At 42.9% G+C, this 19,796-nt stretch overlaps 1 protein-coding gene across 4 annotated transcripts in view; it reads right to left on the bottom strand.

Moving 5' to 3' along the window:
• stard13b (StAR-related lipid transfer (START) domain containing 13b) overlaps window positions 1-19,475 on the bottom strand; it is a 68,737-nt gene extending 49,262 nt beyond the window's left edge. Inside the window, exons 1-5 of one of the 4 annotated variants that reach the window (XM_053872739.1) lie at window positions 19,359-19,475; window positions 16,280-17,138; window positions 9,539-9,682; window positions 7,424-7,558; window positions 3,914-3,947 (exon numbers count right to left, since the gene is read on the bottom strand). In XM_053872739.1, the coding sequence (XP_053728714.1) occupies window positions 3,914-3,947; window positions 7,424-7,558; window positions 9,539-9,682; window positions 16,280-17,029 (1,063 nt within the window). In that variant the 5' untranslated portion in view covers window positions 17,030-17,138; window positions 19,359-19,475. Of the gene's footprint in view, window positions 1-3,913; window positions 3,948-7,423; window positions 7,559-9,538; window positions 9,683-16,279; window positions 17,160-17,202; window positions 17,299-19,358 lie in introns of those variants that run through there. The other 3 variants (XM_053872740.1, XM_053872741.1, XM_053872742.1) reach the window with 3 other exon arrangements.
• Between the last annotated feature and the right edge of the window lie 321 nt (window positions 19,476-19,796).

The following is a 19,796-nucleotide window of genomic DNA, read 5'->3' as shown; positions in this document are numbered from 1 at the left end:
ACCGATGAAACTACATGTTTGGGCACTCACCATCTCGTATAGCCCCAATTTCACCCCAAAATAAAACTGACAGAATGCAGTCCATGCCGTTACGAACATGAGAAGGTTTGAAACTGAGTGCGTGCCTTGCCTGGACTGCGACACCTCGGAAGGATAACAGCAGCATGAACATGGTAAGAGAAACTACATCGTACACAATAGTGTGCCCCGACAACAAGGTGACATTGGGAAATTTCAATGGATGTCAGTCCTTGTAAAATAGAGGCAGGAAATGACATCATCACTGTCAAAAAGGTCTAGTTTGGACACAAACACGAAGATGGCAGACCATCAATTTCATTCCACTCTGGTAGTTTGAAATAGTAGTGGGATCGGTGGACGATCTGACAGAAAAACCTGGGTGCGCACTTCAAATCCCAACTTCTGGTGGAAACATCTCCAGTTAGCTTGCAGGCAAGTCTAGTTGCAACCTGCCTTCTTCTCTGTAGCCTGCCACAGCCAACCTTTGTTTAATTTTGAACATCCATAACTGCATGCTTGTCCAGTTCCCCCTCCAAAACCATATTGTCTTTTCATCAGTTGACCATGTAAACTAAAGAGAACCAAAGGACATGTGCAACATCACACAGCAACCCAAACTGGCACGGCTGCACGCAGATCCTAAGGTATATTCTCGCTACATGAGAAACGAAGAGGGGGTCTTCAGGAAATCCTCACAGGTCTGGGAAATGTCAGTGGAAGGAGGGATGGGGACTTTTGCTCCGGCGATGAGCTCAGCTGAGTATGTTTAGAATGGATACATCCACCGAACACACGTTACCCTCGTGATAAATGCAGGTTTCTGTTGCTTCATAAAACATCCATCGGCAAATGCGTCGAGCCAGATTCATTATTTCCATGATTTACGGCAGTTAAAGCAGCTGACTTCAGGGGGGAAACCGCCACCGACTCCTCCAACCCGAGGAAGCCATTAATTCCAACACAGCAATTAAAGACTCTGCAGGGAATACATTTCCATACAGATTAGTCGTGTGAGTGGGAAAGGAGCACTTCTGGCCCATCATCTCGTCAGAGACTTGGAAAATGCTCCATAAACTTTGATTCATGCAGCAAGAGAGTAAATATTTGAGCGGGAGGATTAAGCTCTTTTCCCTCCCTTAATAGAAGACGTCTTCCCTGAGCGCATCCATATGCGGCAGAGTGGGGCTCAAGGATTTGTATTTGGGTCTCAGCGAAAATATGGAAAAGAGGAGCCTCCAAAACATACAGTAAAGGTGCCTGAGTCAAAGCTCAGGGGAGGCTCAGTGGCGTTAAAGGCACTGTTATTTAGTGTAAACAAGACTCAAGTGAATTAAACTAAATTAAAACAAGCTTTTTACTGCCATCTGTTTAGTAGTGAGGCCAGGGAATAGTACCATACTGGTACTGTCACAAGCAGCATGGCAGCACTACTCACTCCCTCATATTCAGATGTTGTTTTCCAGCTCTCACAATCAGTATAGCTGTTAATCCTGAACTTTTCCTGAACCCTTTATCCATAATTTCTATGCAGAGAGTGACTGCCAAGGCGGATGATCAAGTGGCCGTGGAAATGCCTGAATATAAAGAAGTTTGATGCATGCACAGATGCGCAGCTCTCCCTTACAATAGCTGAAATGAGTCGCCAGTTTTTGGCTAAATTCTTCCATCTATATTCATGCGCTTGCATGATATACTGTAGCTTCTATGGCTACATCTTTGAGCCCCCACTGCTTTAGTGCAGAATACATTAAAGTAAATTGAAATATAGCTGATGAAAGTGAGCTCTAGAGGGCTGCATTTTCTACCATCTTCAAGATTTAAAATTATCCCGCAGCAGAATGAATGTAGGTGTGAATGTTGGTTTGCTTTCACCTCTTCAATCCTCTTGAAGGAATGAAAATAAAAATGAAACTTTCAGTAAATAATAGGAACAATTTATAGTGAGCTCATGATCATAATTTTTTAAGTATACATATTTTTTTAATTGTAAAAATGTGTGCATATATATATATATATATATATATATATATATATATATATAGTTTGTTTTCCCAGTCGATTGTTTCATATATAAATTCTTATGAATATCAATATAACATCATCAGTCATTCTTTTATGATGTCAGCAGGGTTGTCATTTATGATCACCGCTCGTTTGCTATTTTGGACTGAAAGAATCCAGTTTAAAATCAGAAACAGTATCCGCTTTAAAGAGGTGGAGAGCAATGTGGTAATAACTGCCTTCATGTGAGTGTCTTGCATGTGTTTGCCATGACAGAGTCAAGCTCTTTTGACACTGTAAAATATGCGAGATGAAATGCAACTGTGGTGAAACTGAATCCGTCTTCGTGTCAGAAAACTTCAATGCTGTTAAGACGTGACTCTGAAACCAACAAACTGATTAATGTTGTGGGGAACAATCCCGTTGTGATGTTGACAAACTTGTTGACGTTATTCACGGTGGTCTGACACTCGGGTTTCCTAGAATTACGGTGAGGAATGACCAGCCATCGGTCACAGTGCATAGCTCAAGCTCAGCAGCGGACCACACATTAGCCAAATGCCACATGAAAAAGTGACGTGGAATTTTTTCCAGCCCATAATGCCCACTTGTGCGGCACCATCAGGCACAACAGGGGTCATGTGAGAGTGCAACCTGAGCTTAAAATGGCATTGAGTCAAATCCCACAGCTGCCCCCTCCAGGGCCACATCGCAGCAGGCCCAATATTCCCCCTCAGCAAAACAGAAACAATGATCTGGCGTGCTGCCGAATTTAAACTGTGTCTCGCCAAGTGAGCAACAAATGAAAGGCCCTGGACACGAGAGAGATTCTGGAGACGGCACCTGTAGCCGTCTGTCTCTCTCACATTGTTTGACGCGCCTGCAGTGCCACCATACAAGTCAGGACACTGTGCAGGATCGACTCGCATGGGTTTGTTTACAGCAAAGAGACGGATTGTTTTGACACCTCACTGAGCGTCTCCCACGGTCCAAAGAAAACAGTTTGAAAATAAACCGACATCTTTGTGGCTTTAGCTCCACGGAAACACATGAATAAAATGGACTAAATATGCCATATATTTACAACAAAATAGTGTTGAATTGGCATGAGCTATTACTTGTGAAAAACATGTGACTAGTGTGAGGGTGCAGTTAACTGTTAAAAACTTAACTTTGACACGCAGTGTACATCAAAGAACTAACAGTTTGTGATACTGATAGCACCATATAAAGTGTGACAGATGATGAAGACAAATGTTTGTCAGATGATGAAGGCAATAGGGTGTAAAACATGAGAAAGACATTGGGGAAAAAAGGAGCTGCATAAAAGCAAATGTCATCAACACTGACTTGAGATCATAAATGGATAGTGTTGTATTTACTATGCAAGATTTATATGAAAGTAGAAAAATGCGATAGAAAAATAAAAACACAAAAACATTTGTTAATAAAAAATACATTTAAGAAAAAGTATGTTTGACTTTTCTATATGATTTTAATATTGATTCAATTTGAAAGATGCTCCCGTTGGGGCCCCAAAAGTGTGGCATCCGGTGTGTGTTTATATCCATATATCCATACCTCATAACACTAGCCACCAAGGTTCACACTAGGGCTATAATGCAAAGATGAAATATCAAGAAAAAAAACAAAATTTTTAATGCATGACGGATGTCAGACTAAAGAGAAATCCATATACAACACTTTGCAGCAACACTACACTGCTGCACTCAGTCCATTGGTTGCTTCAGAATATCTTATTTCTCATTGTCTTCTCTCTCCAAAACAGCACAAATAGTCAAGCAAAAGCAAGGATATGAATATCATCACTGCAGCAGTGGCAACTCCAAACACAATAAAGCATTGGAAAGATGAAAACTAAAAAACGTACCTGCGCCGCCACCGTGGATCGTCTTGTTAGACATCTGCAACAAAACAGAAATAGCGATTGAAAAAACAAAATAGTATTACGATTGAAAGTAGCAGTCATGATAACATGGTAGTTATAGTCTTATGGATCACCATCACTAAAAACTTTGAATATCTTCTCATTGTGTCAAGAAAGCAGCATGCCTCCTCAGAAATCATTTCACAGTAACTAGTGTGCAGGAATACTTCTCTTCCTGATCTTTATCAGTCTGGATCAGTTCCTCTGGGACGAGTCAACATTCCGTGATTTTCCTGCTGCGTCCCACTGCTCTGATTTACACCCTTGTTTTCTCACTGTACTTCCAGATTTCCTTACTGCGATTCCAGTCCATACGGTTTTACAGTTCAATACCAAGGACGGCAGAAATGGTTGGATGAGGGAAAGCAAAAAATCCAAGGTAAGGAAGGAAGGAAAGCTGTGAGAAATTTTGTGGGACTGCAACACTTTATTGGATCAGTCGATCTTGATTTGACTGGAAGCAACATCATACTGCCATAAAGTCATGATCAAGTCATCTTGTGGAGGAAAGAAACGCTGCCCCTTTCATTCCAGATGATGTAGATTGGATGCCACCATAATAGATGCATGACAGCACATGTTTCAAACTCAGGGCCCGGGGCCAAAAGTATCAGGGCGTAAGAAAGTGCTGATACACTGAAATATCGCGATACTTGCCATGATATGGAATCAAAGTTCACAATCTTGATACTTAAGTACTCGGAGAAGTCAATATTTATTTTAGATGCATACAGGGATCCGACTAACATTCAACTTCCTCCTTGAACTCCTTGCAATAGACTAGATCTCACAAGTCTTCAAACACTGGCTGATACCAGTTCAGGCCGACACCATCTCTAGTTGCAAGCAGACAGTATTTACGCCAATATTTAATCTGGGAAAAAAAATGTGGCACCAAAAACAAAAGGGTTTACTTCACACCCTTCATATTCAAGTGCCATTAAAAAAAAAAATACAATGTAAACTTAAAATGGGTTTAGAGGAAGTTCTCTTCATGGTCGAGCACCACCAGGAGATCCGGTGTTGGAGCAAAGAGGGGGCGAGTCACAGGTTTGCACCTCTGTTAAAACATGGAAGTCGGGGATGGGCCCTCAGAGAACCATCAGGCCCAGCCATGGATGAATCCTTCATTATTGACTGTGAGATTTGGCAGCGACCGCAGGGGAGTAACCTTCTGACGAAATGCAGTCATTTAGACGGCAGTGCCGGCCAGAGATCTGCGCCCCAAAACTGAGCAGACCCTGTCAAGACTACAGACGTGTGCAACCATCACTCTTTCTGACTTGACAGCCAGAGGAAAGCAGACATGCAGACATAAGGCAGCCTGAAGCCGAGACATAGCTAAAACACGCTGCTGGGGTTTCAGTCAGGTGGTGGACACATGTCATAGGTCACAGGGGTGACAGAGAACAAGGGGCTTTCAGGGTTGTTGTCGGAGGGATAACTCCCTCACGCTTCCACCAACAAGGATGTTTAACTCAGGGACAGTGATGGCTGCCTTCCAAGCACAGATGACACTCAGTCAACAGGCAATAATGTGACACCAGAGCACATGGTCTCTTCAGTGTGTCATTATCAATAAAGCCATGGTAAAATAAACTTCATTTGTCTCCTTTGTGTGTCATCTTCTATTTTTCATAACCATCCGATGCCTGGAATGAAACGTAATACATAAAATAAATGGCATGCTTTCCAGCATTTTGAAAAAAATATTGGCATGAACTTCTGACCATTTATTTTGCACAGTTTCATTGTGCAATAGAAGACGTAATGTGAAAATTCCTGCCCGGCAAGATAGAATCACACTGACCTCCCAACACATTCCATCCAAGATTAGCTATGCCTAAATGATGGGATGCAGATTGAGGCTGTTCCGCTGCATTCCACCTTAAAGTCATCATGCTAACACCGAGGGGAGTCAAAGGTTGTCTGCAAGGTGCCAAGGCTTCAAACAGACACTTGAATAAAACACCTCTTTTAGGCCCACGCAGCAACAGTGTGGGCTGTTTTTTGTCTTGAATCAGTGATCAAGTCTGGTTCAGATTCCCTCTTCCTCTCACAGAAGGATCACAGTGACAGACGTCGGAGCTGATGACTGCACCTTTAGTTGTTGTCAAGAGAACAATGTCCACTCTGAACAGAAAAGTCAGATTTCATGCCAAAACAAGCTTCCAAACTTGCTTACATCTTTGGATCTATCCATCCGTGCAAAGCATATAGCTGTTCATCCATGCACACAGCTATGCATTCATCCAACCTATCTATCCATCCAACCACCTGTCCATCCATTATCCATCTATCCACCCATCCTATCTATCTATTCATCCTTCCATCCAATCACCCACCCATTCATCCATCCATCCAGTCATTCAACTTTTCTATCATCCATCCATCTATCCTTCACCCACCCACCCATTAAAACCATCCATCATCCATCCACTCAAATCGACCCACCCACCCATCCAACCATCCATCCACCCAGCCACCCAACCTATCCAGCCATCCTTCCATCCAGTTGCATTATTTGCATCGCCTTTGAAAACCCGACGCTGCACACATTGTACCAGTAGCCTCGGGTTCCTTGCACTGTATTCTTGCTGGCATGTTGTTTGCCTTCACGTGGCAGCGGCGCCATCAAACAAGCACAAAAGAGCGAGCTGAAAGGCTTTGACTACCCTCCCACCCTGCGTGCTTTGTATCGCACGGTTGTCTGTTTCTTTTAGGGTTGTGAAAAAGTGACATTTTTATACTTTGTGCCGCTTAAGCTTGCTTAGGAACACTCCAGCTGACTTCATTGTCAAAGCGAAAACAACATGTGTCAAACTGAGATCGAGGGAGTTGCATAACTGCAGAGAATAATGAGGGATTTGTCTTAATGCATGTGATGTTACAAGAAATCATGTGAGCGTGACCAAAGACATGTAGAACTGATTGTTTAATCTGTATTTCCATTCTTTTTGTTCCAAAAGAAGTGGAATCAGTAGTATTCGGAGTTGTTTGTGCAACAGCAAACTTGATATGTATATCAAGTTATTCACATGATGTCAATTTGGATAAAGGTTTTGGGCTCCTCTGAACAACATCATTGGTTCACAAGCCAATGAATCCTGTTGTATATGACGCGCTCCGATTAAAATACAACGGTAGTTTAAGTGCCATTTTCATTGAAAATTTCCCAGCCGCAGTCAAGAATGAAGTTTTCTTTAAGGAGGGGGAGAAACACTTGGCAGGAAGCAAAAAGTTCATGGCGCTCACCCAAAATTCTCAAGCCAGATTTAAGCTGAAACAAGGAAACATGTGCATCCATTCTTGGGGATCGAGGCAGAGGAATTTAAGAGCTCACAGCATTCAAGAGGGGAACTGTATGTGCCGAGCGTGAATGGCTGGCCGTTAAATCCGAACAAACGCTCAAAATATCAACAGCGACCGGGAGGGTTTCTCAGGAAAACTTACCCCCTTCTTGGTTCTCGTTCGCGGAGTCACAGCGCGATTCGATGGCGACCGGCTTGGACTCAAAAAGTCCCCTCTCTCGCATCTCTGCAGAGCGTGATCATTCAGACCTTGGTTCGACTTGGACGCAGCAGCCCACTGCAACAACATCACACCAACAATTAAGAATGGATCCGTCTCTGTCAGTTTCCTTCAGACTGAGGACAGGACGATCTCAACAGTGAGGGAAAAGAAAACAAGAGGCGGAGGTCAACGGCTGGGGAAGTGAAGTCTCCACTCTCAATGCAGCTTGACAGAAGTGGACAAAAGACTCTGTATGTGTGGATGTGCTTTTGAGCGGCCAGAGAATATGACCCTGTCAAATATCCCAGTAAAGATGTCCTGTCTTGCCCAGTCGCCTGTCATTAGTTAAGGCAAGGAGTAGTGAATGCCTGGGATGGCTATGCAGATGCCTGGGAGGCGCACTCGACTCTCACAAGCCATTCCTAAAGGGCCGAATCATGCTTCCCAGACAAGAGCTCCTCTGTGTCACACATGCAGAAGGACCCCAAAAGAGCACTTTTGTTCCCAAATTCTGGAGGGATGTCATGAAACATGCCACCATGAGAGAAGGCTCATTTAGAACCAGAGCGACACAGCCCGAGTGAAAACCTCAGGAACAGAACTGCTTTCTGTTCCATCACCCGACGCGTCGACCCCACAGAGTCACATCTGCCCAAACTTCATCATGACCCCCAAGTTATTGGGAAAGAACTTCAGAAAACCGTCGTTCATTTTAATAAGTGATGATGACAGTTGGACGTTGCACTTTATTAGTTTTCGGTTTCCAGATGTGTAATGTTTCATCCATTGATGTGTCATGATCTGCTTGTATTTTGGTTTCATTTTGTCTGTACATGTCCTGTGTTGTCGCCCCTCGCCAAGTCCACTTGTGTTGTGTGTTCCAGTTATCAAGGTGGGAAAAGAAGATGCCGTTGTCTACGAAAGCTATTCTCAATCGTGCATTGTCTGAATATAAGCAACTTCTCGATAAATATGAAAACAGGATGAAGAGGAAATACAGCTTTGCGAAATGTGTTGGTTTCTGTTGGTGCCGTTCATTTATTCTAAACTTCTCGCTGTTTACGTTTGCGGAAGCCATCTCGGATTGCAAACTTACGGTGTTGAAGATTCTCCTATTGTCCGACAGGGAAATCCAGCTGGGAATTTCCCAGTTCCAAGGACAACTGGAACACAGCATTAGTTCTGTTCTGCCACGCACTTTCTGTACTCTCTCCCTCTTTGTTCTTGCAGTTTTCTTGGCCATGCCTGTTTCATTCTGTAGTATTTTATTGGACTTTGCATTTTAGCACAATTGACAGGACACAAGCATCTGACTGTCGGGTGTGGAGGAAGTGATTTATTGTCGTGTGATTCTGTGTGTTCAGATTTGTGTTTGATCTGTGTTTCCAGATTTATTCCTCCATTCTGTTTGCGTTTGCTCTCGGGTCTTTTTGCTGCTGGTTACCACTCACACTTGGGTTCTGTGCATCTTTGACAAGATAAATAACAAATATGGTTTTTGAGAGAGTAATTTCAGTGTTTAATGTTTGAGCTGATGGTTTTAAATGCTATATCTTCTGTGGTCACCGCTGCAAGTCCACCTTCATGTCAGAATCAACTCCCAGTGAGGCATCAAATTCAAGGTTTATTGCCAGTTTAAAAAACGCACCCATCTCACAAATAACCTTGTGTATCATAAGGTTTTTTCCACATTCCCAGAAAGGCATGTTTAAGTCCACAGAACTGCTGACAAGATTTCAATTTCAAGCGTTCAAAATTATCTTGAATCCCGGGTCCATTGTGCAACGCTGTCCTTCAATGTATGGTTTTCTGCTCAACACCTGTCGCCGGATAACCCGCTGGGGTTTTCTTTCACCACAGCAAAGTAAATTGATTTCATGGAAAGCTTGAAGCATGACCAAGAATGCAGCATACGCTTCTCAGGAATGTGTACAGTACCAACTGTGACCGGTCGCGAAGCGTAACATGCAGGAAGTTTAAGTGCTGCCAGTCAGGTGCTGCCTCATCACGCAGAGAAGGAGTGTTTGTATTAAATAAAGGGTCGGCTCCACCTACCTGTGTCTTGCGGGTAGTACAGGGCGTGTCTGAGGGGGAGGAGCTCGCACTCAGAGCTTCTTCAATGTCTAAATTAAGCTGGTCCAGCTTCTTCATTAGTTGGCTCATTGAATCCGACCAGGGTGACTTGACCTGCTGAGACTCCTGGACAAAAGATAAAAGTATATTTTTTTAGCTTTGAAAGCAGTCAGAGAGTACAGTCCCATGATGTCCATTTTTTCCAGCCACAAACGTATGAAATCAGTGCATTAAAATGCAACCATGTGTAAGTGTCAAGCTTACTCTAAATGTACTCCAGAAAAACGTACATTTTCAGTCCAGGGTTTGTAATATTGAGGCCTTGCTGAGTGTGTTTAGGACACAAAATACAGCAGTGGAATAGGGCTGTGTCTTGGCAGGTATCTTGCGACACGACACGTTTCCCGATACAGGAGTGTTTGTTAACAATACCCATCATTCTAAGTGGGAGAAAAACAGACCATGCTGTACAAAAACCAAAATAACCTTTAAACCAGAGGAATAACCAGCCTCATTAGTTGGTGTGGAAACTTCCTGTCAACGCCGCCCGCCTCATTTGACACAAAACTTTCTGGTAAGGAGCAGATCATCTCTCAATCCACCACGCAGTCGTAAACTCCAACAAACATCACAAGCAAATCCCTTAAAAAAAGCCGTCTTGTCAATCGCAGACGCTACATAAGTGGACTTTGGTGCTGCCACACATGGAAATGTGATCCGTTCCACCACTTCTCAGGGTGAGAGTGCAGCACGGGAGTGTTCCAGACATGTGTGCCTGCCTTAGGAGAATGATGGAATTCCCTGCACCGGCTTTCAGTGCTCCCCAGACACGTCCGCGTGTATAAATAGACCATCTCCGCGCAGACGTGAGCCGGCTCTGAAGATCTGGACGTTCAGCCTCATAAATCAGCAGGATGCACCTCAGTCACCAGAGCATAAATTATCGGCGCTGTTTTGCAACCTGAGAAGAGCTGACGGGGAAAGCAGATCTGGCTGAGTGTCTGAGTGTGTGTTTGCTGGAATCATGGGAAGGTTTCCAACTGCACTCAGGTGAGATCAAATGGCCAGAGTGAAGTGTTTCCTTAGAGTGGCGATCATGCCCCGGCGTTTTTGAAGCGCAGCTGCGGATATTCAGGAAAAACCTGGGAAGCATGGGAACCATGGGAAGTGTACGGTGAAGATTTAAATCTGCAGAATCGTCCAGTGTTTTACTAGTTGTGTTCAATGGAAAACTGCCCCCTGATGCAATAAAATTTCCAATATGAAGGTTTGAGATGTGCTTGTAGAATTGGAGAAGAACATGGTGTCAGCAAAGGTGAACCTCAAAAACCCTCTTTATAAATATTGACAAAACAGTAAGGCAGTTTCAAGATGGATGTTGAGGATGTTTTAGCTGTTTTTATGACCAAAAAGCGAAAAAAACGAGGTGTTGCAGGAGGACCAGGACACTGTCCAGGGGTCAAAGGTCAGGTATGGTTAACAATTGATCTGACAAGCACATTTTAAAATAGAGCAACAGTAAATTTACTGGTAGTTTAAGAGACTTGAAACCAGAAAGGTTAGGTCTCTTTCTCTGCCAATAAAGGAGCTATTCTTTCCCCTGAACCTAAGGGAATTAAGGGACCAGACACCAGACAGCTCATTCTCCCTGACCACCCAGGGTCAGCTGACTGACCCAGCATCCGCACAATCCCCCAGGAATGGCCTAAATCTGGCCAATTCTCCGCTGACCCCTGAGGCCCGAGGAGTCAGCTGGGGTCACCGGGAGACGTCTGCTCTCCAAGTGTGCTGCTGACCGGGGGAATGCTGAGGGTTCGACACTGGATCAGTGTGTTTCAACAGTCTAATCCTCTGTGTCTGTCAAAGCCGTTGAAAAGTTGTGACCTATTTTTTTGTTCGCTTCCTGACCTGACCCTGACCACTAAAACATTATACCCACTTGAAAACTGAAAGATAATCTGGAGCACTTTGCTGGTGGTCAACAACCTTGTTGGGAAAGTGCAGAGTGAAAGGCAGAGAGAATCCAACCGACACACATTGACAGATTGCGTTTCCAACCTCCTCAAATATTCCCTGGAGACGTTTACATCAATGTAGCATCACAGATTTGGGACGTGACTGTCCTGGTGAATCTGAGCCAACTGGAAGCATTATTTCATCCCCACATGATGCATCTGATAAATGTCCGCCTCCAAAGCCCCATATTTCAGAGGAGACGTTCAGTGCTACATCAAACGCAGACATTTGGGTTTTTGAGAGGCATAATTGAATATTAAAATGTCAAATATATTTTTGCTTTTTAGCAACAGCCAGATCTTCTGATGGTTCAGATGATAAAATCCAGAATTCCTAATTCACATTTTAACTCGCACTCGATAAATATCTAAAACACGTCCCAATTGTAGGAAGAATTGAATCCATCTAATCTAATACTGTATCTTAAGGACAATATAAAGCTGGAGAATGACTCAGCGATATCATCAAGTTGGGAGAGCAGGGTTGGAAAATGACTTTCTTATCGTGACTATTGTCGCTCCTGTGCTGCCGTCCATGGAGATTCACTGAGATCGACACAACTGTCGATGATAATAAAGGTGGCAGCGCGATCTTTGCCGACCTCTGTTATCTATCAGGGACTGTAGGAGATAATACAAATAGACTGTAAATAAACATTCGCTGGATGGTGTTAGACGCCTGCTTTTTTATCTCATCTCCTCTTCACTCTCTTCTGCGTCGAACAACTAAAACATATTGACTTTAAAAGGGAAGTTTCTACTCCTAGTGAGCAACCCAATTCAGCTCAAATTTTAGATGTATTTATTCAAAATGAAACAAGCAGAGAGCACTATGAGGGTTCAACCTCTCTGTGTATGTGAATTACAGTGATGCGTTTGTCTTTTGTCTGATCCGCAGTGATCAGGGGAGGTGAAGAAGAGAGTGCAGGCCTGGTAGAGATGAGTGCAACACTAGGGGGAGGAGGCCCAGGAAGTGTCAACGATGAAAGTGGTGTTGCGGGAAGAACTGGGAAAAACAACCACTGAGGTTGGTGGATGCAGTGAGCTGAGACTGGAGGGGAAGTTTTGCTGCAGCCTTCAAACAAAGAGCTTGAGAAAAAGTGCTCGACCCAAACCAACACTGCCATTAAAGCCAGAGGAGTGAGAAGCCTGAGAGCAGATGGAGGAAACAACGCGACATATTTAAACAGTTCAGACGGAAAGAGAAGGTGAATTGGTCGGATTTCGTTGTACGTAGTGAAGATAGCGGAACCAGTAGACACCGAATTAACCCCTGAAGTCAGCCAAGCCCAAATGCTAGAAACAGATGCCCTCAGTCCTCTGGAACACATTCCCACTGTCTCTCTTCAGTGACATCCGCACAAGGTGCTGCTCAGGAATGTGGGCACTTCTACTGAGGCCGAGACAAATTCCACAGAGGGTTTGACGCTCAAGTGAGACACTAGCCTTGATTCATCTCCCTGTGCCTTTCTCCCCAGCGATTGTGTGAAGCCCCCCCCCCCTCCCCTCCCACCATGGCAACTGAGCTGGTATGAGTCAATCGGAGCGATGAATGCGTGAATGTTATCTTCTGGAGACAACCGAATGTGAGCTGTCTATAACTTTATCAGCGCAAATTGGCCACATTGTGGAGAGCAACACAGCGGCTTTGACATGGAAATGAGGAGTTAAGTGTGTGAGCTCTGGGCAGGCTGCCGACTCTGTGCCCACCCACTGAGAAAGTGCCAAAGATCACCATGGAGGTGAAGCAATGTGGCAGCCAATCACGCGAAAGGTCATTGGCTACCTGGCTGCTGGAAGGAATACATTAAACTCCTGACCAGGGTGACGTGAGAAGGAGCGCTGCACAGCACTGAGGTACAGTAAATATCAAACACAATCATCATCATCACCATCACCAGCTTTGGCGTAAGAAAAGAACGTGGACCTTTCAAGGTGGGAATCTTTGCATGCAGCGCCCCCGTATGGCCATTGCTAACAAGTGCACTTGAAGAAGCAGAACTGAATTTCTGGGCCATTATTTTAAACACAACCGAAGCGTCTTTATTTGGTACTTAAATTGGTCTGTGGATATCGGGTCTGATTTGTTCTTCAATTATTTAAACGTTTCATTCAACTTTATTTTTGCATTTTAACTTAAAGTGTTTTTCACAAACAGGTCAATACAATTTAAATGTATACAATATAATAATAATAATAATAATAATAATAATAATAATAATAATAATAATAATAATAATAATAATAATAACAATAATAATAATAATAAACTAAACCGTTTTTTAATCATTTTTCGCACTTTTTTTTCTTTTGAGAAACTTGCTGTAGTTACAAAGTTACATTAATAAATAAAAAAAACAAAATAATTAAATAAACAAATGAATTACATTTCATATGATATGTTAGGTATGTTCTATTGATTAATGTACATATCTTCGTAAATACAGTACCTTCTGTACAGATATTTTTTAAATCTTTGAACATGATCACATAACGCACATTGAGTAGAAATGCATGGTTTGTTTGTAAAAAAAAAAAAAAGTCACAGTGGAAAAGTCAAACAAAAGCTGGAGTTAATAGCTGAATGAAAAAAAATTACTTTAGTAATTTAAGTATACTGGGAATCATAAAATGGGCATTTAAGTGGCAAAAAAACGTCAAATTCTACTTATTACTGAACAATTTTTATGTAACAATTATTGAATAAAATATTCCATTAGTTATAAATGGAACAATTCTTTGAGCTGTGGAATAAAAGAAGATTAATGTGATGCTTGGAATGAGTTGATTGGAAGAATAATTCTCATGATTCAGTGGGAGTTTTCACAAGGGTTGCTGGCTTTATTAAAATAGAGAAAGAGCCATTCATCACAGCTGTGCCAGGAGGAGCGAGCAGCTGCAGGTACAGTCGAATGTGCAAATGACTCTGGCTACTTTCAGAGCACCAATAATTTACAAGGAAAATGCTTGGTGCGCTGCATCGAGGGGGGAGTTACTGGCTCAAGATGCTGGTTCCTGTGAGACAGCAGAGCTGCGGAGGTGACGCCATGAGCAGCACTGACCCGCTGTCCTTTGATAATATTTACAACCGTCTCCCGGAATTCCCAGCATTCTTGCAAGGTTCTCCAAAACAACCTATTCAGAGCAAAGTGTCGTTCTCCACACAGAGCTGGCATTAGCTCATAACACCTGCAGACCCAGAGACTAATGTGCCTCACTGGTCTACATGTCAGCGTTTATGAGGAAGGTTTAAGTCAAGCACGACAGTCATGCGCCATCGGATCCTCCAAGCTCACAGGCCTCAGAAACACTGAAAGTCTCCTTCCCAATGTTGCCTGGACACAAGCAGCGTTTCAGTATTTCATATATTGAACTTATATGTGTATATGTAGATGTAAAAACTAGTCACATTTCATTTCAGATTTCTTATCACATCAATTCCCATTTCATCATTATCACCTAAAATTTAAATTTTAGGTGATAATGGTGATAATGAATAGCAACTCATTTTAGAAAAAATGAGTTGATTTAGGTACTAAATCAAAGTCATAAATAGAAACTCATTTTTTCTTACTTCCGATTTTATTTTAAAACTTTTTATATATATGTTTATTTATTGTCTCGCATTGATGAGCCTGGAAATACTTCTTGAAATAGTGCTTCCTTCAAAGCTTATATCCTTTATTTGCATTTCTTTTCCTCCTTTCTTTAGCCAGATAATAGAAAAATATTCTATAATATCATGTTAAATGTGGTATTTTTTTTATGATTAGTATTGAAATACTTTCAAAAAATGTATTCAAGATCCTTCGTTGTATTCTACTATATATATATATATATATATTTTTTTTTTAAAGTACTTCATATACTTGGACTCTCACCCAAAGTATTATTCTTTATGTAAATACTTATTATAATGTAATGATATTATAATTTACATGCTGTAAAAACATTTTTGATGTAATCTTGGCACGGTTAAATGTTGTTTAACAAAATCTATATATAATATATAGTTTGCATTCATGGTTGTGTTGCTTGTAAATAATGTCATTTAATAAAGAGGTAGCTCTCTATGGGAGGTGAGCGGTGACAGCTTGTGTCAAAACAAAGTTGTGGGAGGAGAGAGCAAGCACACAATGTTTGCATTCCTTCTGGATCTACGTTTCACCAGAACAAATATGAAATCGCTCTCCTCCTACACAATCATACCAACTATGCATTGTCTTGTGGAGGAGTTACGTCAGCGGCTGGATGTTGGCAAACAGACTTAACAAGCCTCCCTTCAGCTGACCAAAGAATGCAAACCACAAGAACATTCCACTGTTCCATGTCTTATTTTAAACCACTATCAAAAATCTTTCTCAGTTTTTCTCATACTCTATGTTGACATGTTACCAAGTTAGAGCTCAGAGGTTGGACACACAGTGAGTCGGAAAGGAAGTTGAATGAACACGATTCACACAAGTCTGATTGAGTCCTAGAGAATATTTTGAGTAAACTCAAGTGATTCTTCAGATAGTTACATGGAAGAATTCACAGAATATTTTTGGCAAATTATATATCCTTAAAACTGTACTAACAAAGTGTATATTTTCTTGAAAATAAACGTACTGTATTGTACGCAGCCTTCCATATGACATCCTCTGCAAAAACTACACTCTTGCGATATGTATTTTTTGAGCCATAAAGGTACATGGTGGGTACACACCTCTGTGCTTCTGCTTCCCGCTTCATATCCCCCGCTGCTGTCCGAGTGAGCGACCTCCTGTCGGCCCTTCCTCCTCTCTTTGCCGTTGCTTCTGTGTCTGTTATTGACCGTGACCGCCCGACTCATCGGCAACTCATGAAAGACGTCGTCGTCGTCATCATCGTCACCGTCACCGTCACCGTCATCATGGTCCTCGGCCTCTTCCTCCCGCGAGGACTCTCCATCGTCTGAGCTCTCGTTGATGAAGGGACGGATGTCGGCGTAGTCTCTAAAGGTGATGGAGCTGGGCTTGTGCTTGACAATGCGAAGCAAATTTGGGGATTTGGATTCACGCACCGTCACGGCGTCCCTCGCCACAGTCTGAGGCCAGTGACCATTTAAAAGTAGCCCTCTCTCTTTGACATCTGGCTGCTTGTATCCGCAGTCTTCCTCCTCAGAGGGATCTTCTGGATGAGAGGTGGAATGCGACTTGGACTCACCCCTGTCCACGTCTGGTACACATGATGCTGAATTCCAGTCGTGAGCTGTGGCCAGCAGACTCGCGCCCAACATTGTTTCTCTCACCGACACCAACTCCGGCTCTTGCAGGCACAGATTCCCACCAAATCCATTGTTTGTTTCTTCTTTTAAATCCAACTGTGAGCAGCTGTTTTCAAACTCCAGCGGCGAGAAGTTCGGTTTTTGCGCTCCTAAACTTGCAACAGACTGATGCCCGTCCAATTCCATAGCAAGTGGAGTCTCCATGGTCATCTACAGCTGCAGTTTCTCATCATTTAGAACATATATCCAGAGGTACTTGAAGCATCGGGTCGCCATGCTTCATCCAAGACGCCCCAGAACAGCTCGAGCCTCACATGACCTGGAAGAGAGCAGAGTGTGAACATCATGCAGGACAATGCAGGGCGATTGAAAAGGTCCCGCACAGCGCTGTGTTGAGAGAAGAATCCCTTGAGATCAGGGGAGCGTCCAACTCCACGTCTGTGTGCGTCCTGACTCTTCCTGCTGTGAGGTTGAACATCTGGCTCAGGCTGAGCTGTTCAAGTCTGGATCTGTTTCGGCCCCCATGGTGACATCACTGCACAGAGGAATCCGACCGCTTTTCTCCACTCGGTGATTTTCTAAGAACTACACCACTCATCAGCGAGGGAGATGAACCTGGCCGACTGTGGTTAACATCCCAGTCACCCCGTCATTAAAGCCACGTCTTAAACAAGGCGAAGACATCTGAAGTGCTGGCGGACACCGGAAAACAATCCCACCGTTGTACTCTGTCTTTCAGATGATCATCTTGTTCAACAACAAAAGAGCACAGCTGAAGCATCCAAAACAAACTCTCCACAGCTCACTCTGCATGCGACCTCTGCTGACTTAAACCTCAATCGGACTGAGCTCATGCACTGCAAAAACTCAGCGGTTTATTTCTCTCATTTGCAGTCATCTCACTTTATTTAAGATAAATACACTTGACGTGATATTTCAGCAAGATGGAGTTAAGACAATGCATCTTAAAGGTCTTGTTCTATTGGCAGATTTTTCCACTTATTTCAAGGTAAAAGTACCTTGAAATATTATTTTTCTTGTTTTTGAAGGGGCATTTTTTTCCAATGCTGGAATCAAACAGAAATGAATGGACTCCTACAAACCCTGTTTCAGGATATCTTCAAACACTGGTTGACAATAGAAGCTGACAATCCAAAACTTCTACATGAGACTGACTTGATTTATTTCTGTTTTTTCACTCTTTCAAACCAAAGCAAAAACATATCGGTTTGAAACACATGTATTTGGTTTCCAGACATCATCTGAATTGTAGATTTATTTAATAAGACGATCCAAACTGGTAAAGAATATATTTATTTTTATAGCATCTGTGTTATTGTAAAGGTTTGGTTAGGCTTATTAAATACTCAATCCGCCTGGAGAATAAATCTCTAAATCGCAGGCCACAACACAGAGTCCTGTGGGAAGAGAGCAGTTGGTTTGTTGGACCTTTGCAATGGCCTTGAGTCACTTATCAACTCCCCCTCCTGACAACCAGCAACACACACAGACACACACATGTATAAGGAAACATTTATCACCACTCAGAAGAGCTAGCATGCAAGGCAGGAACAAAGGTTCAGTGAAAAACCTAAGCATCATCGATGTTTTGTGGTTGTTTGTTTGCTTGTTATTTTACCATCAGATTTGGGCGTCCAATTCAAGCCAGTCACACACACCAGCGTAAACAACATGACCATAAACAAAACAGGTTGAGTTCTGTCACTGAAAATACAAGACCAAACCACATAAACCAGGTCAAAAACTATATATATATATATATATATATAAACTGCCATCACATTGTAACCGTTTGTATCCGCATCCTTTGTTGCCCATGGTTTCCCGGCCAAATCTTATCAAGGAATCCTGGGATCTGCCTTGAAACTGTAGCTACCAAAGAGACTTCGTGCACAGTGGCTTCACTCCGAGTATTTGACTGACGACACTGCTCTGTAAGAGAGACCCGTCGAAGTCAACCTGTGACCATTCATAGTCGAGGCAAGGGATTAAAGGAATTGCAGAGCTCTGATCAAATTTCAGTCACAACAGTGTCAAAGTTCTTGCACTCAATCTGCTGTTTATTGGCTTCAAACTTCAAAAATATTTCCCAACTGAAAACCTAAACCTACTATCGTTGGTGTTCAGTGTAATTCCACCTTGCAAAGAATCAGATTTTCCGCACTGAAACTTTGACTAAAAGGTCAAAATAGATCCATTGAGGTGGACATAAAGGAAGTCAGCAATATTACATAGCATATTTGAAATGTTGAGCCTGGAGGTTAAGAAGAATTTTGTGATCAGACTTAAGAGAGCAGCTTATTTAGAGGAGCGTGGAAAGCATCCAAACATGAGGGACGGTCTCAAACAAGTCTTTTCACGCTACCGCAATCTATAGTCGAGCATTCTTCACACAGATAAATATGATCAGAAGATTAGAGACACCGCAGCAGGCAAGTTATGTGAGGATAAAAAAAATCTAGATTACATTCTAAGAAACAGCGTGACTTTCTGTGGGAAACAACAAGCAAAGTCTCACCTGGTGAGTGGAAAGTGGTGTCTGAGTTGCCAGTGACACTGAGATCATGGCAAAACAGTGGCTCGCTCCTGGAAGAGTGAGGACAGACGGTTGGACGGCCCCCTTCCAGAGACACACTTATGTCCCCATAGGCCTCTTCTACAAAAAGACAAGCTTGTCATCCCAATCATCAGCCCCCCCCCCTCCTGCTCGAGTGTTTCCCTTGGGGTTCTGCTGGGACGAGCGCAGACTAAACCATTCAGAATATGCGTAAGAGCAGGGAGAATGTGTGCTTGTTGGAAGATGGAAAGGGGAGGAGAGTGTGGGAGTGGGGGGGACGTGGAGTTGGCACTGTACGAGAACAAGGTGGAATGAGTTGCCAACCTCCACAAACAAGTGTGTGATGAATAGCTGACTGCACTGGCCGAGTCGTCGCAGGAGCGGGATGAAGCGCAGGCC

Source organism: Synchiropus splendidus, chromosome 8 (assembly GCF_027744825.2).
Source record: "Synchiropus splendidus isolate RoL2022-P1 chromosome 8, RoL_Sspl_1.0, whole genome shotgun sequence".
In the NCBI taxonomy this organism is placed as follows: Eukaryota; Metazoa; Chordata; class Actinopteri; order Syngnathiformes; family Callionymidae; genus Synchiropus; species Synchiropus splendidus.
Note: the sequence above shows the minus strand (reverse complement) of the source record. Positions and strands in the feature narration are given on the sequence as shown.